The sequence below is a fragment of the Danio rerio genome, chromosome 5 (assembly GCF_049306965.1).
Source record: "Danio rerio strain Tuebingen ecotype United States chromosome 5, GRCz12tu, whole genome shotgun sequence".
Lineage (NCBI taxonomy): Eukaryota > Metazoa > Chordata > Actinopteri > Cypriniformes > Danionidae > Danio > Danio rerio.
In genome coordinates, this window is record NC_133180.1 from 75,447,543 (window position 1) to 75,472,500 (window position 24,958).

Genomic DNA, 24,958 nt, shown 5'->3' on the forward strand with positions numbered 1-24,958 from the left:
TTCAAATGAAACTGGTTTGTTTGTTTGTTTGTTTGTTTGTTTGTTTGTTGTGCAATTTAGATTAATAATTGGACAAATTTTCCATCAAGTATTAATTATTTCCTTTAAAAACTTGTTTATGGTCAAAGAATGGATGGTAATGTTAATACCCACAGCACATTGCAAAACAGCGCCACATTCAGGTCAATAAAGGCAACTGAATCACTTTTGCTCAGGTAGAATGAAAGTTTATTTGTGCGTTAAAAGACAGTGGAAGGGATTTACATTGTTATATACACATTCATACACTAATACAAGTTCAAGTCAATTAAGTACAATTTCTGCAAGCGGCATCAATTCCTGTGCTGCACTTCCTCTGGGAATTATGGGTAAAAAGCAAGTGGTGGTCAAAAAGTGCGAAGATCATATCTTAATCAGCGTCCATCTGTTCTTTTAATAGCACAAACACTGCTATACAAGTTTAGAATTAATACGTACTATTCTTATAATTTATATTTGAGCTTATTCTGCTCACAAAAGCTGCGTTTATAAAATAGAACATTCAGTAAAAACTGTGAAATTATAAAAAGTTATTTTATTTAATCTGAATCTTCTTTTAATTATTGTAGTTTAAAGCATTAGTCTTCAGCGTCACAATCCTATTATACACATATGTATAAATATCATATTGTATACAAATATACTATTATCATGACATGCTCAAGAAAAAAACATTAACAGTTTGATGAAACTGATAAAATACAATAGATTTTTTTTATTTATTGCAATAAATTGTTGAAGCTTTCAAGTAAATACATTAATAATGTAAAAAAAAGAGATTGCAAAACCTTATTTTGAAAAATAGATTGCAAAACCTTTTATTTTGAAAAAAAGGATTGCAAATAAAAGCATTTCAAATACAAGCTTTATTTTAAATAAATTGGAAATAAAAGCTTTTATTTTGAAAAGAGATTGCAAATAAAAAAAATATTTTGAACAACAAATTGCAATTAAAAGCTTTTATTTAAAAAAAAGGTTTCAAATAAAAGCTATTGTGGGAAAAGGGGATTGCAAAAAAGCTTTTATTTAAAAAGTATTGCAAATAACAGCTTTTAGTTTGAAAAAAACAAAACCTTTTATTTTGAAAGGATTGCAAATAACAGCTTTTTATTTTGAAAAAGATTTCATAATTAAAAGCTTTTATTTTGTTAACAAAAGCATGGAAATAACTTATTTAGAAAAGATTGCAGATAAAAGCTTTTATTTTAAACAATAAATTGCCATTAAAAGCTTTTATTTTGAAAAACAAATTGCAAATAACTTTTCATTTGAAAAAAGACTGCAAATAAAAGCTTTTATTTGGATTTATTGTCCAATAAAATCGCAAATAAAAACAGTTATTTATTAAAACTTTTATTTAAAAAAATTATTAAAAAATTGATTGGAAATAAAAGCTTTTATTTTGAAATAAAGCTTTTATTTCTATTTCATTTAGAAGTGAAAAGTATCACAGTTTCCACAATACTATAAAGCAAGACAAATCACTATTAATGATTTTGCACCAATAATAACTGACCATAACAGTCCTGACATTATAAGGACTTCTGAATGATCATGTGACACTGAAGACTGATGAGAAAATTCAGCTTTGAACCGCAAGAATTAATTAAATCTGAAGCTACATTCAATATGAAGAGAGTTTTTTCAAATCATAATAATATTTCACAAGTTATACTGTATTTCTGATCTAATAAATGCAGCCTTGGAGAGCAGAAATGCCTTTTTTTTAATTTTACAGCATTAACAAATCTTACTGTCTCCTAAGTTTGACTTGCAGACTGTAACGCTGGTCAACAATCCACCAAACGTAACCCGAAAAATAACAAATGCACATTTCTTATGCATGTTGAGGCGTTATGTCACGTTTATTAAACATAAATACACATCAGTGCGACTGGACAGGTACAGCACTTTCTTTGCACAGATTAAACTCTTAATATGGAGTGCAGTTCCCCTCTGAGCTGCACATAAATAAACTGTGTACAAGCAAAATGATCATTATTATGCGAATGACCCTCTATCAGTGGATGTTGTGCAATCTGGACGCTGCACAGGAAAAGATGCCCAAACAGGCCACTAAAGCATCAGTCTCTTTTACCCACGAGTCTTCAGGATGGATGTTTGTATGGGAGCGTTTTACCCATGATTGGTGTTCGCACGGGCGTCCTGAATCATATGTTGAAGCTCTCTCCGCAGCCACACGTGCCCTTGATGTTGGGATTGTTGAACACAAACTCGCTGGAGAGCTTAGTCTCCACGAAGTCCATCTCTGTGCCGAGGAGCGTCAGCTGAGCCTTCTTCTCAATGAACACCCTCACGCCTGGAGAAATGCAGATAAACAGGTCCAAATTACACAATATACATGTTCAAAATGGTTAAATGTGCATTTATTTCAGCTTTTAAATTGCACAATGTGACCTTGACTTCTTTAAACAAGTTCTGATGTTGAAAACATTGAAAACAGGCCATTTTTAATAGCTCAACAACTGATATATTGCCTTTATGTTTTAATTTTCAATATTAAAAGTCAACAAAGCAGAGATCAAGATCCCATAATGCAATGCATAACCAGAAATAAATGGAAATATACACAGTACACAAATGTTATGCACATACATACTTTTATTTTGTACACATTTTTTTTAAAAACACTGTCTTTATTGATTTTAGGAACTTTTAATGTGTATTAAAGTAAAATAAAACTAAAAAATTAATTAAGTAAATATAATAATAATAATAATAATAATAATAATAATAATAATAATAATAAATTACAAATAGATGAATAAAAGCATATTTTTTACACAATTATCTAATAATTTAATTATAATATAAATAAATTCTCGAAAATTACATTTAAATTATTTAAATTAAATTAATTAAACTAGATTAAATAATTAAAATATAATTCCCAATGCCTCTAGAGATTGTGCAGCGCCATTAATGTGATCCAAGTCCCGTGAAGAGATGATGCCAACCACAGAGGACATCTAGAGGTCTCCATAATCCTGGACCAGGCCGTATCCTGTGCAGATGCTGTGGCGGTCATGTAGGAGTGGAGAGCATGAGACTGATTCCTGAAAGACTCCAGTGACTGACGAGTCTCTGCATTGATCTCGTAGGCCAGCCTGAACACCCGGCAGTGACCTAATCACACCTGCAGCTTCTTCACGATGGACGTCCAACCTTGCCCAGCCTTCGACACCTAGACTACAGCTCTGCACAAGACGTTTGGCCAGAGGAAAAATGGTCGTGCCCAACTGAGCCTGGTTTCTCTCAAGGTTTTTTTTCCTTCACTTTGGTCAATTGGGGAAGTTTGTTTCTCCACTGTCACCACTGGCTTGCTTGGTTTGGGACTTGTGGAGCTGTGCATTGATGGATTTGCTCTTTAGTGTTTGGACTTTCAGCAGTGAATAATAAACCACACTGAACTAAACTGATCTTCAATTCTTAAATCTGGACTGACAGTCTCAATCTACTAGAACTTCTATGTGAAGCTGCTCTGACACAATCTACATAGTAAAATCGCTATTAAAATTAAGATAAACTGAATTGAATAAAGCAAAACGGTATTTTTAATCAAATAAATGTAGCATCACTGACAATGAGAGAGTCAAACTTTACAAAATAAACATAATTAACCCCGAACACTTGCAAAGTCGGGATGTTGTGATGTGTTTGCTCACCGTCCTGTAACACCTCCTCATCTGACTGCTCTTTATTTTTCGTGTAGTCTAGTGTGTACGTGAGGCCATTGCATCCTCGGGTTCGGACACCAACCTTCAGGCCAATCTGTTTGAAGATGAGAAAACGTAGCATTCAGAAAATGAGATGGGGAAATAATGTTTCATTGCAACAACAGATGTTCATGACTAATACAAATAATAATAACAATACTCACATATTCTGGTTTATTATCTAAAAGCTGTTTGACTTTATTTACAGCTGAAGGCGTCTGTAAATGAAGAAAGCACATTGTAAATTACATCTAATTTGCATAAATGCTTTAATCAACTGATCTTTTGAGAATGTAACATTGAATTCTTGACTAGAAGTTGTTACTAATCAGAGCAGAGTAAGGTTATCTGACCAGTCACAACTGACCGAGCCATGTGACCAATCAGAGCAAAGTAGGGTCATCTGACCAATCACAAATGACTGAGCCATCTGACCAATCAGAGCAAAGTAGGGTCTTCTGACCAATCACAACAAAATGGGATATATCTGACCAACAGAGCAGAGTAGGGTCATGTGACCAACCACAACAAACTGGGAACTTTTGACCAATCACAGCAGAGAAGGGTCATCTGACCAATCACAACAAACTGGGAACACCTGACCAATCAGATCACAGAGTAGGGTGATCTGACCAATCAAAACAAACTGGGCAACATCCGACCAATCAGAGGAGAGTAGGGTCATCTGACCAATCAAAACAATCTAGGCAACCTCTGACGAATCAAAGCCAGAGTAGCGTGCGTGACCTGACCAATCAGAACGCAGAGTATGATGATCTGACCAATCAGAGCACAGAAAAGTGTGATCTGACCAATCACAACAAACTTAAATACATCTAACCAATCAGAGCAGAGTAGGGTGATCTGACTAATCAGAGCGCAGCGTAGGGTGATCTAACCAATTAAAGCAGAGTAAAAACACCTGACCATTTAAAACAAACTGGGCAACATCTGACAAATCAGAGCAGAGTATGCTCATCTGACCAATCAAAACAAACTGGGCTACATCTGAACAATCAGAGCCAGAGTAGGATGGTATGACTAATCAAAACAAAATTAATATCTGACCAATACGAGCAGAGTAGGATTATCTGACCAATCAAAACAAACTGGGCTACATCTGACCAATCAGAGCCAGGGTAGGATGATATGACTAATCAAAACAAACTTAATATCTGACCAATACGAGCAGAGTAGGATTATCAGACCAATCAAAACAAACTGGGCTACATCTGACCAATCAGAGCCAGGGTAGGATGATATGACCAATCAAAACAAACTTAACAACATCTGACCAATCAGAGCAGAGTAGGATTATCTGACCAATCAAAACTAACTGGGCAACATCTGACCAATCAGAGCAGAGTAGGGTCATCTGATTTATCACAAATAACTGAGCCAATAAGAGCAGAGTTGGCTCACAGAAAGGCGGAGTTTAGAGAAAACCTGATTATTAAATGACCTGTTTCAGACACTGTGATGCTGCAATGGAGATTACGAACAAATTAAAGTGTTTTTTGACTTTGGATGGATGCAAACCTGCTGTAGGAACATTTTCAAATACCACAATAAGGAAACTTTTGTAAGAACATGTCATTTCATTTCAACCACTGAAAATCTGTACTAAATAAATCAACTGAATACTGAATTGAAGATGTCTAGAAGACTCCAACCAATTGAAGCAGAAGAAAGCAAACACACTCGATCTGACAAGCACAGCTAACACCTTCCTGCTCTACTGACGTCAAGAAGATATTTCAGCTTGAGCAGCACACAACACCTCAAAGAATTAGCAGATGAGAAGTGTGTGCATTTGTGGGTGACTGAATATGAACTCTTCTCTAATGGATGACATGATCCAGGAGACTAGCATGTGACCATGTTCTGTTTTACAAGGGAAGAGGCTATAAATAACTGGAAATAAGATGTTTGGGAGTCCACTGACAATAGCAGACCACAACACACGAATGCAGGGCATGCTGAAGAAACAGTACGAAAACAGCAGGGCTCAACAATAAGGACTGCACGATGGCCCGGGGCCAGCGTGTGAGATGCTCGGGACAGTAGACAGGATCGTTACTGGCCCGATTGGGCCACTAATGCCCTGTCACTATTAGTTTAATTTGCCTGTGACTATTTGTCAATTGCTTGCAAATACAGACAGAATACAGAAACCATTTGTGTTTTTAAGCCTTCAAATGCTACCTTCTCGGTTGCTCTTATCTGATTGGATGTTGTGAGCATGTTATTTTTTTTCCATAACAACCAGTACAGCTAAGAGACAGCAACATGGCGGCAACATCGAGTGATGATGCTAAACGAAAACATTTGTCTATAACGTCTTGGAACCAGACTTTTACGAGGGTACACCACGACTAAAAAAAATGAAGTGATATTTTGTACAGTTTGCCGTTAGTTTGGCAGGTCAGTCATCTTTTGTTTTGCAAAAAAATACCTGCACATTTTGCTACTTTTGTTTGCAAAACACTTTATTAACATTTTTTAAATATTTAAATTCTAGATTTACAAACATTTTGACATTTTTTTTTTATTTGTGGCTAAGAAATAGCTATTAACTTTTTTTTGGTGGGGACAGTGACAATATTGGCAGGGCAAGTAAAAATCTGAACCACTGGTCCGATCGGGCCAGTAGAAAAAAATCCTTAGCGTTGAACCCTGAACAGTATTACTATAAAATAACGACAAGCAACACTATATCTGAAATGCTTCACGAGTTCAGACAGAAAGACCAACATATTGCTATTTTTACAATCCATGCAGAGTTGAATGATCTGTGACCTTGACCATTCAGAGCACAGCAGCTCCTCTGTTTACAAACATGAGCACAAAGGCTACTGTTTGTTTATGTTTTCATTTCCTCCTCAATGACATCATGCATGTCATAAATGGCCCGTTTCCACTGAGTGGTACGGTACAGTACGCTTTTATGGCCATTTCCACTGTCAAAAGCATACCGAACTGAATCGTACCACTTTTTCGGCACCCTTTTGAAAGAGTACCAAATACAAGAAAGGGTATCAAAAGGCGGAGCTAGAAGGCTATTGGTTTACAGAGATACGTCATTCGCTTACACAACAAGCCAGGATGAAAACAAAAGAGCCGCCATGTTTGAAATGCACAGCGAGAGATTACAGCAGAATTATATATACATATAATAACGAGCCATGGTCGATCTGGGGTCCGTTCTTCGTACCTCGCTTAAATGATCTAAGATGATTTGGCAGATCCTGGATCTTTTAATCTTGATAACGGATCTCTCGCTAATTTGGTTCATCAAACAAGTTTGCGAATCAGATTAGAATGTCTGGATAAACTGATCTGAGATCGCTGCATGTGTTGTGAAGGACAGATCTATCGATCCTCGAGATCATGATCAGCAATGCAACTATTGGCTGATGGCACAGCAGCGTAATGACATCATCTGATTAATATTCAATTATCCATGTGAGCAAAATGACATCAAATTAGCAGTAAACCGTTTGTTAAATATGACACGCAATAACCTTCCACATTTGTTGTGAGCTGCAGGCTTTACACTTTCATGTGTCAAGAGTATTCATCATGTATTTCAATCCAAATCAATGTATTTAGTTCTACATTTAGAAAAGATTTTCTTTATTATAGAAGCCGTTTTATTTTTTTTAATCGGTGTAAAGAATAACTGGTTGTTTACAAAAGCATTTTCATATTGGTAAAGGCGTCTGCAACTTTTGTGAAGCATCAAATCACTGTCATATTAACTGTCAATACATGTTTATGACTGCATAAATGTATTATTACTTTAAAAAAGTCACATATTGTGCATTTCTATTATACACAATTTGTACTGAAGCGATCTAAAAAGTTCATATCAATAAGTTTTCTCTTTGCACCACCAGGTGGCAGTCTTTGTACTTTCATTTCGAGGGTGCAGATTGCATAAGTTTTATTAATATGTATAACTTTATTTATTTTATTAATAACTATAACTTCATATTTATAGTTTAAAAATATGTACCATTTTCCCAAGTGTATATAACTACTACTGTAAGAAAATATCAGAATTCGGAACATACTTTCTGTATTATCTTTGCTTGAACTAAGCCGATCTAATCCTGTTTATTTGAATTGAACCTGCTTCCGATCAGGTTTGAGCTAGCAGAACTGTTGCTATGACAACAACTCTCGGATCAGCTTTGAAGAACGAAACGATCCTGGATCGTGTCAAATCGTCAATATCCAAATCCAGCTAACTGAGTAATCCACGTACGAAGAACGGACCCCTGATGTTGCCCAGTTTGTTTTGATTGGTCAGATGTCACAACTCTGTTGTGGTTAAGTTTGTGGTGATTGGTCAGATGAACCTGCTGTGCTCTGATTGGTCAGATGTTGCCTAGTTGGCTGTGTTTGGTCACATGAACCTACTCTGGGCTCTGATTGGTCAGGTGTTTTGTTCATCTCTAAACTCATTTTTTATTTACTTCTCAATTTTTTTATCTCTTTATTGAATTTTTTAAATAATAAAATACTAAAATTAGAGGAAGAAAAAGGTCAAATATATATTTCTTCTACTCCACACTAATCATGAAATAATTTAACAAAAAAATACAGAAATAAAAGATCTGTAGATTTTATTTACATTATATACATTATTTATGTTACTTTTTAAATGTAAAATCTATGCTATTAACAAATGATTAACTAAGACTTTTGGCTTAATAATTGACTAATTCGCTACTTATTCAAAGTTATTAAGGTTTAGGCATTGGGTAGGATAAGTGATGTAAAATAAGATCATTTTACACTTTTAATGCTGTTTTAATATCTTAAAACCAGCCAGGTAATAAGCCAGTAGTAAATGTTGTGAAATGTTACTTAAACTAAAGCGTTAACTAATTTCCCTTCAGTTTTAATGTACTGTTTAACACATTATAAATATTCACAGTACCCAAACCATTTATACTCAAGTACACACTTGATTTGTTACAAAGGGAATGCAGTTTGGAGAGTTTCAGAGTCTTCAAAAAACAAACCCAAATTATAGATCGGATATCTGATCCCAGAACACACGGATAAGATCAGTGAAGTCCTGCTGTCTAAACTTCACCCCAAACAACTCAGCTATTCAGCACAGCCTGTCCAAACAGCAGATTAGACATGTGAATGCCTGAGGAATGGGTGGAGAAGACCACTTCAACTTTAACATTAATATTGGAAAAGCAGATCTAGAACATTCTGGTACAGATTTAAAACATAAACAAAATTAAAAGGACAGTTCATCCAAAAAATAAATAAATAAATAAAGTTCTGTTATTACTCACTCTCCACTTGTTCAAAACCTGTTTATTTCTTTTGCCGAACACACGAGAAGATGTTTTGAGAAATGTTGTAAAGCTGGACATGCTGAAATGCTGTAAAAATGGACTAGCATAGTATTTGTTTTTCCTACAGTGGTAATCAATGGTTACAGCTTTCTTCAAAATATCTTATCTTGTGTTTAGGAGAATAAATAAACATATAAATGTTTGAACCCACTTAAGGGTCAGTAAACAGTGAGTAATTGTATTTTTTAGTGAACTATCCCTTTAAGATAAACCTGCCTGTCAGTGCAAGCATCTGCTAACGGCTAACATGCTGAAAAACCGACCCTATAGTGTCAAATTTAACTTATAAAACACAACCTTAAGAAAACAACACAGTTTTACAGTTGAATCACCATTTGTACGTCTGAGAAAATGCGACGTAATGTTATAATCCAATTATTAGTCAGATAATGATCTGAGGCTAAGTTTAAACGCATCAGTCATGTATGCTACCTCGAGCATATGAGAAATAAACGTTTATTCTGATGCGTCATTGTATTATAAATGGAGTCAGAACTCACCAGTGTTAAAGCGGCTCTTGTTGACAGTATTTTCCGTCTGCTCACCGCTCTCACGGTCGCCCGTGCGATGGAGGCTGACATGTTGAAGTTACCTAAACGCTTCTTTTAGATGTAAACACCAGAGGAAAGCACGGAAAGCCTGCCTCAATAGACGCACGCGATTGGTTGATTATTTGATTGACAGCTAGAAGAGCCTATGAATGAGGGCTATTTCAGGTTTTAACACCATGTGACAACGTATTTGTATTACGCAACATATTCCAACGTAAAGTCAGATGAAGAATAGTTTGTTAATGTCGATTAATTATAGCAAATTATTATTTAAAAAGAGAGTAAATATTAGTTTGCGGAAATTTATTTGATTTGCAGTGTCTCATGAACGCTGTGGAAAAGTCAGTTTGACGTTATGTCCACCAAAAGTAATCGTTTAAACAATGGATTCTTGTGATTAATACGTGACATATACGTTAAAAAGACCCAGCAATCGATATATTACGATTTGAAAAAAACTTTATCTAGTTGTAACTGATAACCTGGTTAAAAGAGAGGTTAAAGTTATTAACGCCGAGATAAGTAACTTGTACCACGTGACCGTGCTATGTCACAAATTAAACCGTGCATTAATTTTGTAAGGGATACAAGCCCTTTATTTTATGACGATTAATACAGTAGTGCTTGTTTTAAAGCTGCTTTACACCAATAAACAGGGAAATAACACATTTAATCATGATTTTACTACAAATAAATTACAACAAACCTAACAGCAAATCAACCAACTGTGGTAATACAAGTGCTAATCAATCTACCATAAACCATGTTTACTACACTTTTGCTTTATTAAACCATGGTTAATATTTGTAAGGGAAAAGAATAATGCTATTATTCAGTTGTCTAATTGAGAAAATTGCTTAATTTGGTTATATTTAGCTCTACACAAAACAATAGTACTGTTATTTAGCTCAAGTCCATTCAATAAACCCAGGAAATGTACCTGAAATTTATACAGAAAATTCAATATGTATTTAAACCCATGCAACTTGACTAATACCTGCACATTTTGATTCATGCTAATCACCAATCAACCCTTTATGCCATCCTATGACTTAAATATGCCTGAATCACACTGACATGTCAAATGTTATAATTATCGCATAATTACTGTATATACTCAATTATTACACAAGTGTAGTTCTCGCGTACACTCACTGGCCTTGTAGTTTGATTTACCTCGTCAAAAATCTATTAATGCAAGTATCTAAACCAGGGGTGTCCACACTTGGTCCTGGAGGGCCGGTGTCCTGCAGAGTTTAGCTCCAACCCTAATCAAACACACCTGAAGCAGCTAATCAAGCTCTTACCAGATATACTAGAAACTTCCAGGCAGGTGTGTTTAAGCAAGTTGTAGATAAACTCTCCAGGACACCGGCCCTCCAGGACCGAGTTTGGACACCTCTGCTCTGGAGTGACCGTGGCTTAATGGTTGGAGGGGCGTGGCTATGCATCTTAAGCCCAACCCATGCAACTGACATCATCAGTGGAGAACTGCAATTATAAAAGTTAAATACTTATATTTAGATAAAAAATAAACAAAACACACATTTTTATGTAGTGGATTAATAGCTGATTAATTGTTCACCTTAAAATTAACAATGTGCCCTACAAAATATAGTAAATTGTGATGTCATGAAGACTTTATTAGGCGATATTTATGAATGTTTGCCATTTTGCACTTTTCTAGAGGTCAGTGCCGCCTGAAACAGAGCTCACTTTAACAACTTCATCCAAAGCATCAGAAAAAACGGTGAAAGTTTGTCTTTTCTTCAGCTGATGTTTATTAAAATAAAGGACCTAACACAAATTAGATGAGATGACAAGGGTTGCACAATCAGCTTAACTGTTGGTGACATTCATTTAGATGTAAACATTGTGGGAAATTGTAAGTGCGTCACCGAAAACGACTGATGTCATGTCCATGTTTTGAACAATACGTCAATATATTGATTATTGCAACAGGCCTACCACCACAGTAGCAACAGATGAGCTAACATTTCTCATCATTGCAGACATAACATGTAAATCAATTACCAGAACAAAGTGCGCAGACGTCTTTATGACAAAATTTATTTATTGCCACAAAAAAAAAAAAAAAAACACAGTTGATCTTCTAGTATGGAGGGAATTGATATTATTAACATTGCAAAATAAAAAAAATAATAAGAATGCAATGCAGCCTTTCCAAAAATACACAATTCATTCAGCAAGAAATATCAAATAAAGTGATAAGAACTAAAACCAAGCCCAGCTGAACAGAAATCGCACGATGAAAAAAGCTCAGCATCATTATTAGCATAAGTGTAAACATACACAGACCCTATCAAACATCGCATGTACATGTTTTTTTTACAAAATAAAATGCTTTTTTTTTTACAAACACACACATCCAGCAAACATTTTTGTGTTTAATAGACGTATAATAGACATCCAAACGTAAATAGCTTGAATAAATCAATGCTAAATTTGGGCTTGTCAGTGAAAATCTAATAGACGTCTAAAAATAGCCCAAAACTAGACTAGTCATTAAGATTATTCAGATGTAATATGTGTGGTCATTCATTTCTGTTCATTTTAGCTTTGTTTTAGCCAAGACGACATTATATTAAACGTCTTTTAAAGAAAATAGGCCAAAACTAGACTAGTCGTTAAATAAACAGAAACGAATGACTACACAAAGTCTGACGATTCGGTTTATTTGATGACTAGTCAAGTTATGGCCTATTCTTAGATTTTCACTGACAGCCCAAATTCAGCCTTGTTTTTGCCAAGACGACTATGTTTACACGTCTATTAGACATCTTGTGAAACAAGGCTTATCTTGTGCTGTTTTAGCCAAGACGACTAAGTTTAGACGTCTATTAGACGTATTTTAAAACAAGGCTAAACATGGGCTGTCACTGAAAATCTAATAGACATCTAAGAATAGCCCAAAACTAGACTAGTCGTCAAATAGTCATTCATGTTCGTTTGATGACTAGTATAGTTTTAAAATATTCTTAGAAATCTAATAGATTTTCACTGACAGCCCAAATTTAGCCATGTTTTAGCCAAGACGACTATGTTTACACATTTATTAGACATCTATAAGACCTCTTTTAAAACAAGGCGTATATTGGGCTGTTTTAGCCAAGACGACTATGTTTAGATGTCTATTAGACGTCTTTTAAAACAAGACTAAACTTGGGCTGTCAGTGAAAATGTAATAGACGTCTTAGAATAGCCCAAAACTAGACTAATCGTCAAATAAACAGACTTTATACTTGTTGTCAGTCATTTCTGTTTATTTGATGACTGGTCTAGTTTTGGGCTGTTCTTAGACGTCTATTAGATTTTCACTGGCAGCCCAATTTTAGCCTTGTTTTAGCCAAGATGACTATGTTTAGACGTCTATTAGACATCTATTAGACGTCTTTTAAAACAAGGCTAAACTTGGTCTGTCAGTAAAAATCTAATAGACGTCTAAGAAAAGCCCAAAACTAGACTAGTCGTCAAATAAACAGACAGACTATATACGTGTAGTCGTTCATTTCTGTTTATTTTATAACTAGTCTAGTTTTGGGCTGTTCTTAGACGTCTATTAGATTTTCACTGGCAGCCCAAGTTTAGCTTTGTTTTAGCCAAGATGACTATGTTTAGACGTCTATTAGACATCTATTAGACGTCTTTTAAAACAAGGCTAAAATTGGGCTGTTAGTGAAAATCTAATAGACATCTAAGAACAGCCCAAAACTAGACTAGTCGTCAAGATTTGACAGACTTTATATGTTCAGTCATTCATTTCTGTTTATTTGATGACTAGTTTAGCCTATTTTCAGAAGTCGATTAGATTTTCACTGGCAGCCCAAGTTTAGCTTTGTTTTAGCCAAGACGACTATGTTTAGACGTCGATTAGACATCTATTAGACGTATTTTAAAACAAGGCTAAAATTGGTCTGTCAGTGAAAATCTAATAGACGTCTAAGAAAAGCCCAAAACTAGACTAGTCGTCAAATAAACAGACAGACTATATACGTGTAGTCGTTCATTTCTGTTTATTTGATAACTAGTCTAGTTTTGGGCTGTTCTTAGACGTCTATTAGATTTTCACTGGCAGCCCAAGTTTAGCCTTGTTTTAGCCAAGATAACTATGTTTAGACGTCTATTAGACATCTATTAGACGTCTTTTAAAACAAGGCTAAAATTGGGCTGTCAGTGAAAATCTAATAGACATCTAAGTACAGCCCAAAACTAAACTAGTCGTCAAGATTTGACAGACTTTATATGTTCAGTCATTCATTTCTGTTTATTTGATGAATAGTTTAGCCTATTTTCAGAAGTCGATTAGATTTTCACTGGCAGCCCAAGTTTAGCTTTGTTTTAGCCAAGACGACTATGTTTAGATGTCGATTAGACATCTATAAGACATCTTTTAAAACAATGCTAAACTTGGTCTGTCAGTAAAAATCTAATAGACGTCTAAGAATAGCCCAAAACTAGACTAGTCGTCAAATAAACAGACAGACTATATACGTGTAGTCGTTTATTTCTGTTTATTTGATAACTAGTCTAGTTTTGGGCTGTTCTTAGACGTCTATTAGATTTTCACTGACAGCCCAATTTTAGCCTTGTTTTAGCCAAGATGACTATGTTTAGACATCAATTAGACATCTATTAGACGTATTTTAAAACAAGGCTAAAATTGGTCTGTCAGTGAAAATCTAATAGACATCTAAGAATAGCCCAAAACTAGACTAGTCGTCAAATAAATAGACAGACTATATACATGTAGTCATTCATTTCTGTTTATTTAATGACTAGTCTAGTTTTGGGCTGTTCTTAGACGTCTATTAGATTTTCACTGGCAGCCCAACCTTAGCCTTGTTTTAGCCAAGTTGACTGTTTAGACATCTATTAAAAACAAAACATGCTTGCTGGGCACGCACGCACACGCACACGCACGCACACGCACACGCACGCACACGCACACACGCACGCACACGCACACGCACACGCACACGCACACGCACACGCACACACACACACACACACACACACACACACACACACACACACACACGAGACGCCCAACTGTGCAAAATGTTCCTACTAAAACTATTCGAGCAAACTGTAAACACACAATGGGGGCTACGATAGATCTAAATTACAAAGCACTGTAATGAACTGGACTTATAATTAAAAAATAAAATTAAAACAGATAAAATGAAGCGTCAAATTCATTCCACAATAGAGGAAGGAAAAGAAAAACAACTAAAAATTAGACACCTGTAAAAGGCACATTCATGGAGGTGTTCTAACTGGATAATACTGGAGATCAACACTCTTCAGCCTGATGCTCACTTCTGAGGGTCACTTAAAAGGGCTCCACTTCTCCACAGATGTACTCAAGGATGAGTGTCTGTTAGAAAGACTACCTAGAAAATAACAGAGGAGGGGGGAAAGGTCTCAGAACAAACAATGCATTTGGACTAGTGTACAGTTCATGTATAAAGTTCGTCCAATCAAAACATTCGATCCGAACATTACGATGACCTCTGTGTTAAAATATGTAATTGCGTTCGTCTATGATTTATTAGTCCCTCTGTATACCCCCCCCCTTATTTTATCTGTCATGATGACAGCACATAATATTAGACTAGATATTTAATAATATATTTAATATTTAATAATAATATTAGACTAGACACTAATATTCAGCTTAAAGTGACATTTAAAGGCCTAATTAGGCAAGTTAGGGTAATAAGGCAAATTATGATAATTTGTTCTGTAGACAATCAGAAAATATTGTTTAAGGGGTCTAATAATATTGATTTAATTTTTATTTATTCTGGCCGAAAAAAAAAGACTTTCACCAGAAGAAAAAATATTATAGGAAATACTGTGAAAAAAATCCTTGCTCTGTTACAACATAATTTGGGAAATATTTTTTAAAAATCTAAATAAATTCACAGGAGGGCGAATAATTCTGACTTCAACTATATATCTATCCCATTATTACTATTAGGCTTTTGAAAATACAACGGATTGCTAGCATTATTTTATTGTCATTAATGTAAAGTAATCATAGTACTTTTTAAGGTTTAGTTTTAATAGTAATTGTTTACATATTTTACATAAGGGGCTGTAGAATGCTCAACTCCGATTGGCTGATGAGCACTTTAAGGCAGTGGTTCTTAAAGTGGGGGTCGGGACCCCCCGAGGGGTCGCAGGGCAATGAAGGGGGGGTCACCTGGTGATTTCCAAAAATCTATTTATTTTTATTAAACCATAAGAATTAACATATTTTATCCATAACTATACTGAAAATAAAAATAGTCGTTTATAGTTACTATATACTATATAGTTACTATAGTAGCTTATAGTTACTAGTTCTATTGGATTGCGACCCCTGGGGTAATTACATTATATTAAAGGCAGCAATAGCGTCAGATGCATTTTGATTTTATAACATCAGGTTATACTTTCTGGCACATTTACAGCACTGACTCAAATTTAATTGGTGTGTCTGCGTCATTGCATGCAAGGTTTCTGTATTTATAACCACCTCAGAGGATATTGGGGGTCGCGAATCACTGGCATTGTTATTTTGGGGGTCGCAGGCTGAAAAGTTTGGGAACCCCTGCTTTAGGGCATGCCGTTGTTTATAGGCACAGCTAAAGTAGTTCCGGCAGGTTTTGAGCGCATTACAGCTCCAGATCACTTCTACACTACACTACTGAATGATTTCAGTGATTTCACAGCTACAACTAGGTCTGTCACAATATCAAACTTTTTTGTTGTACGATACATAGCGATACACGATATAATCGTCATTTTAAGACCATTTTATGCACCCAGAATGACTAAATAATATCTTCACAGTGCGAGTACACTCTTCAACAGAACACAATGTTTTATTCTTACGAATATTTCATTTAATCATAGTAATTTAACAGTTTAATGATCAGTCATTGGAGTCAGAATGTGAAAACGCATATCCTAAATCAATAATAATAAATGTTAACAAGATAAGAGTAACAGAGGCTGTGATATCTGCAACCAGATCTATTTTCGGTCGTCAGACACCCACATGAATATATACTATAGTCATTTATAGTAAATATTATAGACATACTGACACTGAAACCTCCAATAGAGATAGAGATGTTGCGCAATCAGCTAAAGTGTTGCTAGAATGGTTTTTTATGCACGGGCGATATATATTGCATCACCAAAAATGATTAAGCTCATGTCCATGTGTTGTGCCATAAATCCATATATTGATTATTGTGACAGGCCCAGCTACACTGCAAAAAAGCTTTTACTTAGATTTTTTTGTCTTGTTTCTTGTCCAAATATCTAAAAGTTCTAAAATCAAGAAGCATTTTTTGGACAAGCAAAACTTATTGTCTTTTTTAAGAAATAATATGCCAAAATTAACAGTTTTTCCTTAAATCAAGCAAAATATTCTGCCAATGGGGTCAGCAGAATAATCTTATCAAAAATCGAAAAATAAGATTATTTTGCTGACCTCACTGGTAGATTATTTTGCTTGATTTGTCGATTAAATTTGTGGCTAAAAGGTATCGGTTCAGGCACCGTTTTGGCACCGGTACCATTTTAAAAGTATCGATTTAGCACTGGTATCGAAAAAACCCAAACGATACCCAACCCTATTTAAGAATTTGTAGATGTTTGGACTAGAAACAAGACAGAAATCTAAGTAAGAACAGCATTTTTCCCAGTGTACAACAGTCAAATATCCAATCAAAACACAACAGAAGACTTTAGATGAGATGATAAAAGAAACTAGTGCTACACACAGGAGCAGTTTGAGGACAAAATTATGACAAAAGTCTAAAATACCTGTGGGAACCATAGGATAAGCAGAAAAACTTATTAATCCATTGAATTATTAGAAAACAAAGCACATCTGAGGTGTGTGTATATCACTCCATTGATATTTTGGCGGTGTGCTTTGGGAGACAGGTTTTCTCCAAACGTAACACTTGGTATTTACTCCAAAGAGTTCAATTCGAGTCTCATCAGACCAGAGAATTTAGTTTCTTATGGTCTGGGAGTGCTTCAGACGGCAACTTCCAGGCGGGGAGCAGCTTCCGTCTGGCCACTCTACCATACAGGCCTGATTGGTGGATTGCTGCACAGATGGTTGTCCTTCTGTAAGGTTCTCCTCTCTCCACAGAAGAACGCTGGAGCTCAGACGGAGTGACCAACAGGTTATTGATCACCTCCCTGACTAAGGCCCTTCTCCCTTGATCACTCAGCTTACATGGCTGGCCAGCTCTAGGAAGAGTCCTGGTGGCTCCAAACATCTTCCACTTACGGATGATGGAGGCCGCTGTGCTTGTCGGGACTTTCAGAGCAGCAGAAATGTTTCTGTAATCTTCCCCAGCCTTGTGCCTCGAGACAATCCTGTCTCAGAGGGCTTCAGACAATTCCTTTGTCTTCATGCTTGGTTTGTGCTTTGACATGCACTGTCAACCCTGGGACCTTATATAGACAGGTGTAGCCTTTTCAAATCATGTCCAATCAACTGAATTGACCACAGGTGAACTCCAATTCAGCTGTTGAAACATCTCAGGAATGATCAGTGGAAACTTTTTATTTGTAATAAATTTGTGACAATTTCAAAAACTCTTTTTTCACATTGTCATTATGAGGGATTGTGTGTAGAATGTTGAGGAAATCAATGAATTTAATCCATTTTGGAATAAGGCTGTAACATAAACAAATGTGGAAAAAGTGAAGCGCTATCAGTACTGTCCGGATGCACTGTACACTCACCGGCTTCAGGACCCAAAATCATCCTTTTGGCTTTCCTCTTCTTCCTCCTGTCCTGATGAGGACTTTCCTAAATAAGCACAAACAACAACAGATCCACTGAGCTTCATTTTCTACACCAAACTACAGTATTAGCACATAATGATAACTTGTAAAAACTTGTAAGAGTAGTGAAATGACACTAATCGCACATACCACCCTGTCCCTGTCTGATGCAGGACTTCTTTGGTAGGTGTTTGGAGAGGATTCTGCAAAAAAACACCACCACATTGATGACTTTATTTATGATAAACACAATCACTAGGTGAATCCCATTAGATCTGATAAATGCTAACACATACTATACACCTGATTTAGTCTTAATAAGTCTCGTACAATAGGTTCATACACACCAAAGCTAATAATATAACAACAATAATATTAATTTATTCATTTTCTTTTCAGCTTAGTCCCTTATCGCCACAGCGGAATGAACCGCCAACTTATCCAGCATATGTTTTTTTTTATGCAGTGGATACTCTTCCAGCTGCAACCCATCATTGGGAAACACCCATACATTCTTAAAAAAGTAATTAATAATCATAATAATAGCAAAATAATCAGATTTTTTGTTTCGACGTAAGATTATTTTGCTTGTTTTAAGGGGAAAACTTACTTAATTTGCACATATTATTTCCTAAAACAAGACAGTACGCTTTGCTTGTCTAGAAAATACTTCTTGACAGAGGAATTTTGAGATATTTGGACTAGGAACAAGACAAAAACTTTAAATAAGAACTTTTAGCTGTGTTCCCACTTACTGTTTTTCCAATATATTGATTCGGCCATACTACTCAGTCCGCATACAGTATTTAATGTATTGTATAGTAGGGAAGTATGCAGCCAATGACTCCATTGATGTACATCATGATTTTTGAAATGTTGCCAACCAAACAGCTAGATTACACACTACATGAGAGGTAATATCAGGTATTAGGGTCATATAATGTAATGATGAACTCGGTCACCTATAGACTTGGACAGCAGACAGTCTCTCTTGATGTGAGAGTTGGAGCCGCACAGAAAACAGCATCTCTCCTCTTTCTGCCTCCACCGTGTGTCTTTATACGGGCTGCCGTCTGTCATTACTTTGCTGGATCGGTTCATGTCACGGCCACTGAAGAAACCATCGGGATTATCACGTCTTTGCCTTCATTTGAAACAAATTTAAAAAAAAAAATCCATAAACAAAATCTTGGTGTTTGGTTATTAATACAGTATTTATGTATCGCATATGTAATGCTCTCATTTTCAGATGTCACAACAGATGTAGAATTGTATAATTACACTATATGGAGACTTGATGGTTGAATAAAGAATGTATTAAAATAAAATAAAATACATAAAATGTAGCTATAAGCATACAAAATCTTATTAAATAAGGATTTATACATGCAAAGTTAAAAAAATCTAAGAATTTTTTTAATGTCTCTTGTGTCCACCAAACCACAAAAGAGTAATAATGTGAAATAATATTACAATTCAAAATAACCATTTTTTTGGTCATATTTCAAAATGTGTTTTATTACTTATTACTTTATTAATTTTCAGCATTGTTACTGCAGTTTCAGTGTCACTTGATCCTCCAGGAATTATTTTAATATGCATAATAATAATAATTTTGAAAAAAGTTTTCTGATATTAATGTTGAAAACAGTTGATTCACATTCATGGCACTCATTCGCATTTTGTGAAAAACATAATATCCTTGAGATTGCTGAATCCTGCTAAATGCAGAGTCCTTGGTAAACTAAATAAATTATGCATTATTTTTATTTAACTATAAAGGTGATTTTCTCAATATTTATATTTTAGTAAAACAAAATTCAAATTAAATTTTAATAAAATAAATTAATCCAACTTAAACGAATAAAATTTTAATTTAAACAAATTAAAAAGATAAATAAAAAATTAAGCTAAAATGAATACAATATTTTTTTTACATTTAATTAATTAAAATTAAATTAATTGAAATAAAATTAAATACAACAATATAATATTTTAATTAATAGGATTTTAATTATTAAATTTAAATTAAATAAATATTCTTTTTAATTAACTTAATTTTTAAATTAACTTTAAAAGGAGATTTTTCTCAATATTTAGATTTAAATAAAATTAAACTAATATGGATAATAAAAGTTTATTAATAAAATATTTAAAATTAAATTAAAAATTATAATGAAATTATAAACTAAAATTGTAATTTAAATAAAATGTTATTAATTTAAATAAAACATATAATAATTATTTATTTAATTAACTAAATATTTTGATAAACTTTAAAGGTGATTTTCTCAATATTTACTTTTAAATAAAAAAAAATTAATTTATAAATACATTCAAAAAAATTATTACAATTTTATCTATTAAAATTAAATTAAACTGTAATTAATTTAAATGAAATAACAATTATTTTTAATTAGCTTAATTTTTTATCAACTTTAAAGGTGATCATCTCAATACTTAATTCAAATAAAATAAAATTAAATAAATACATTTTAAAAAATAAATAAAAATCAATCAATAAATTAATCAATCCATCCAAAAAAATCCTGAAAAGACAAAAACAGTCTCTAGTTGCATTTGTATATTTGTGGGAATTGCCAACAATACAATGCATTGCAATGAGTCAAATTTATAGATTTTTATTTGATGCCAATAATCAATAAAGATCCTCCTCCAAGAAGAAATTCAGAAAATGAAAATTTTTTGATTAACTTTAAAGGTGATTTTTCTATATAGTTAGATTTGAGATTCCAGATATTACAGCCAAATATTTGATATTACAGCCAAATATTGTCCAACAATAAGAAACCATACATAATAGGAAAGCTTATTTATTCAGCTTTCATATGCTGTATACATCTCAAAATAAGCCTTTCGTCCACAAATATCTTCACATTTGCAGCAGCAAATTTAGAAATGATTAGTCAAAATGTAAAAGCACTACAAGTATTAAATTTAAACAGAAAAAAAAGTATTATCATGTCCTATAGTGCCGAATTACCTCTTCCTCATCGGACAGTCTTTCATAAAATGGCCAATCTTCCCACAGATACGGCAGCAGCGGTCATTGGGTGCAAGTTTTCCCTCAGTGAGCACTTCTGGGTCAAAGAAATACTCCTGCAAACATTCAAATCTTCAGTACGATAAATCAACTCGAATACAGCTGACAGCATCAGGGGTGGAGACAAACCATTTTATTGGAGTAATCTGGAGGAAACACTCGGACGGGAGAGCCGAAAACTCTGCGGGCATTGATGAAGGCCTTCATGATGAAACTGGCCACTGGAAAACACACGTCCAGATCAGATACACAGGGAACAAAATATTTCCTAAATGATGTTGAGGAATTTTTCCACAGTATTTCCTATAATATTATTTCTTCTGGAGAAAGTCTTTTATTTAGTCTTTTTATTAAGTTTTATTTCGGCTAGAATAAAAGCAGTTTTAAGGTCAGTATTATTAGCCTCCTTAAGCAATATTTGTTTTCGATTTTCTCCAGAACAAACCACTGTTATACAATGACTTGCCTAATTAACCTAGTTAAGTCTTTAAACATCACTTTAAGCTAAATACTAGTTTCTAATTGGATATTTTGTAGCTATTTAAGAAAGTGCCCTTTTATTTGTTTTTGAATATTGTTTAGGTTAGTTTGTTAATTAAAAAGGCACAATATGTAGGACATTTGTCATTAAAATATCCAAAAACAATGATTCCAAATTCTCTAAAAAAAAATCCCAACAATATTCAATATGTACTCATATTGTCCTAAATTTTTGTAAGAACATTCAAATGTAAAAAAATAAGCACTTTTAACTAGTGTTCGGAGTGTGTGTTCATGCTAATGACATGTCACACCCTCAATTTTCGGTTTGGTTTTCTAGAAAACAGGGAATCAGCAGCGAGGCTTTACTATGTTGTGTTTTATTCGACTGCACAGAGCAGCATTATAAGCCTAAAATGTATTTAGTCTGATAAAAAGAGAGCTGCTAACTGTAGTATTGGTAACCTAGCAACCAACAGTAAACAAGGCAAGAATAATGGAGCTCGCTATGTTAAAGTCTGCATGGACCAGAAGCTGCGACAGTTTAGTTTTTTTGTATTGTGACGCAGTTCATAGAGAAACGGAATATTAAATAGAAAAGCAGTGGGCGTGGCTTGCTTTTAAACTGCTAGCTGATTGGATGTAGTAAACTAGGCGTTTCATTCATAAAGATGGGAAAAAAGGGTTTGTGGAAAGTTATTACAACCTAACAGACTCCTCCTCCTCACCCATTTCTGTTCGTCAAAACTGACAGCTGCAGGGGTGTGGTTAAGTATGTTAGCCACGCCCAATACCTCAAACAGACTTAATCTGAGAATTTAACTGAAAACAAACAGGAAGTGCATTTTCAGATTTCAATGAAACATTACAAGGGCAAACTATTGTTTTTCCTCATATTGACATGTACAGATGAATTGTTTAGCACAAAACTAGCAATGTGAGCTAACAAAATCAATATGTTTATTTTAGATTTTATGTGGACTTTAATGCTGTGTTCAAACCAGACGCGGAAAGCGCTGAGAAATCGCGATATTCGCGCGTAAATAGCCGCATGAACATTTGAGGTTACTCGCTTCATTCGCGCGTCAAACCCAGCTTCATTCGCGAGTCAAATTCACTTCAGAACAGACGCGAATTCACGTGATGGGCAGGGCTTCTGTCTGCCCGGTGACTCTAGCTTCATTGCTAAATGGCTTGTTAAGTGGTGACGTGTTTGTGACGTATTTAATACTGTTTCCGGGTCCAAGCCGACATTCATTTGAGTGTTTATGATCACGTTTTATTCCTATCACACATTAAAGTAAATTTTATATAGAATCATAGTGTACACAACAATCTCTGGGCTTGCTGCATAACAAATACCAAAAATTTAACAATTTATAAAAAAATAATCACTTTCTGGCCGTCGGATATTAGGCATGGACATATATACTGTGATAGTGATTTTCGAAAGCATTAAATCGTTTGTAAAAGTTTATTATTACCATTTCACGAGTCTCCCCATTCAGTTGAATAGAGCGATTGGACCCGGAAGCCGCTTCGTCTGACGTCACACTTAACAAGCGGATTGGTTAACGCGGAGCGAATGTCCGCTGAAGTTCAGATTTTCAAACTCTAGTGATTCAAGTGAAATGCGCGTTAAGCACGTCAAACGCACAAAACACTCAATTGGCATCACGCCATTGGTGCGCCATTTACACCGCACCATTCGTGCAATTCGCAGGATGTCTATTCACGCGTTTGCATTGACTTAACATGTAAATCACTCGCCTTTGAAGCGCGTTCCGCGTCTGGTGTGAACGCAGCATAAAAGTTTATTCAGAAAATGCGTTTCCATGTCCCGTTATTGACATTAACCTTTTACAAAGTCTAAAACCACCTCAAGTGATCGTAAAAGATTTTTGTTTTGCGAATTAAGGGATTTTTATTAAAAATTTGGCACTTGAATCACTTGTTTTCTCAATGCGATACTCCAAAATGTACAACAACACAGGATGATGGAAACCCAGCTAGATGCAATGCAACAGTCAAAACTAGAGCTTTAATAAAGGATAACACATGCAGTGTAAAATAAAAATAAAAAAATTAAAACGTGACTGACTTCTCCGGGACAGACCAGCTCCAAGGTTATGACTCAAGTCGAACGGATCTGAAAGAAGAAAAACACAAAAGATCAAATACAATCCAATATGTATTAATAGTCATGCGTGTTAATATTATTATAGCACATCCATGCTGCTGTAAATACAGTGAAAAGCAACATCAAAAAGATAACTAAAGTCAGCAAGGAATTTGTAGTCATTGAAAACAAAACTGATTCTAAAATGAACACTTAAGTTAGAAGTTACCCTAACTTGCCTAATTAACCTAGTTAAGTCTTTAAATTGCACTTTATGCTGAATACTAGCATCTACTAAAACAATTAGTAAAATATTACACACTGTCACTTTGTCTTCGCATTATTCTTTACAAATGTATATTTTCAGGTCACTTTTGACAAGTCTGTTTTGTTTTTACCCTCGATGGCGAGGTGTTTGGATGTCCACTGCTTCTTGAAGGTGCTGAGCGGCTCTTTTCTGCGGATACAGATCACAGACTCCCTGAAGTCGAAGGTCTCAGTGTAAAACTGCAGCAGGCCGAGCCACAGCTCACCCACCGACTCCCGGTTCTTCTTGTACTCCGGCCAGTGTCTGTGCTGAGGAATCGACAACAACAACCCACACTCATCAACTACTACATCAGATGGACAAAGCATGCCTGCCAAAGAATTTCAGGAAACAGTAGCACAGACAGTTAAAGGAAAAAATAAATAAAAGTATTCAATTATTAGCTCTCCTGTGAAATTTTTATCCTTTTAAAAATATTTGCTTAAAAAAA

The 24,958-nt window shown here is 34.8% G+C and overlaps 2 protein-coding genes across 3 annotated transcripts in view; both read right to left on the reverse strand.

The window, feature by feature from the left end:
• Positions 1-205: 205 nt before the first annotated feature.
• On the reverse strand, positions 206-9,788 carry isca1 (iron-sulfur cluster assembly 1). 2 transcript variants are annotated; one of them, NM_001025178.2, is made up of 4 exons: positions 9,661-9,788; positions 3,941-3,994; positions 3,726-3,831; positions 1,770-2,359 (listed from the first exon to the last, which is right to left on the reverse strand). In NM_001025178.2, exons 1-4 carry the CDS (start codon positions 9,739-9,741, stop codon positions 2,211-2,213), a joined length of 390 nt encoding a protein of 129 aa, NP_001020349.1. In that variant the 5' UTR covers positions 9,742-9,788; the 3' UTR covers positions 1,770-2,210. The 2 variants fall into 2 exon arrangements, with proteins under 2 accessions (XP_068077403.1, NP_001020349.1); XM_068221302.2 differs by lacking the exon at positions 3,941-3,994 and having other exon boundaries at positions 206-2,359; positions 9,661-9,761.
• Positions 9,789-11,765: 1,977 nt separating this feature from the next.
• The window catches only part of tut7 (terminal uridylyl transferase 7), a 47,688-nt gene continuing 34,495 nt past the window's right edge, over positions 11,766-24,958 (reverse strand). Inside the window, exons 23-30 of the mRNA XM_073951661.1 lie at positions 24,599-24,776; positions 24,183-24,230; positions 21,731-21,822; positions 21,542-21,657; positions 19,500-19,681; positions 18,688-18,740; positions 18,496-18,562; positions 11,766-15,125 (exon numbers count right to left, since the gene is read on the reverse strand). Coding sequence (XP_073807762.1) covers positions 15,061-15,125; positions 18,496-18,562; positions 18,688-18,740; positions 19,500-19,681; positions 21,542-21,657; positions 21,731-21,822; positions 24,183-24,230; positions 24,599-24,776 — 801 coding nt within the window. The 3' untranslated portion in view covers positions 11,766-15,060. The remainder of the gene's footprint in view (positions 15,126-18,495; positions 18,563-18,687; positions 18,741-19,499; positions 19,682-21,541; positions 21,658-21,730; positions 21,823-24,182; positions 24,231-24,598; positions 24,777-24,958) is intronic.

Coding starts and splice junctions, on each gene's coding strand:
- isca1 (NM_001025178.2), bottom strand. CDS start 9,741: ATGTCAGCCTCCATCGCACGGGCGACCGTGAGAGCGGTGAGCAGACGG. Junction 3,832..3,940: donor TAGATAATAAACCAGAATAT/GTGAGTATTGTT, acceptor ATCTTCAAACAG/ATTGGCCTGAAGGTTGGTGT. Junction 2,360..3,725: donor TGAGGAGGTGTTACAGGACG/GTGAGCAAACAC, acceptor GCATTTCTCCAG/GCGTGAGGGTGTTCATTGAG.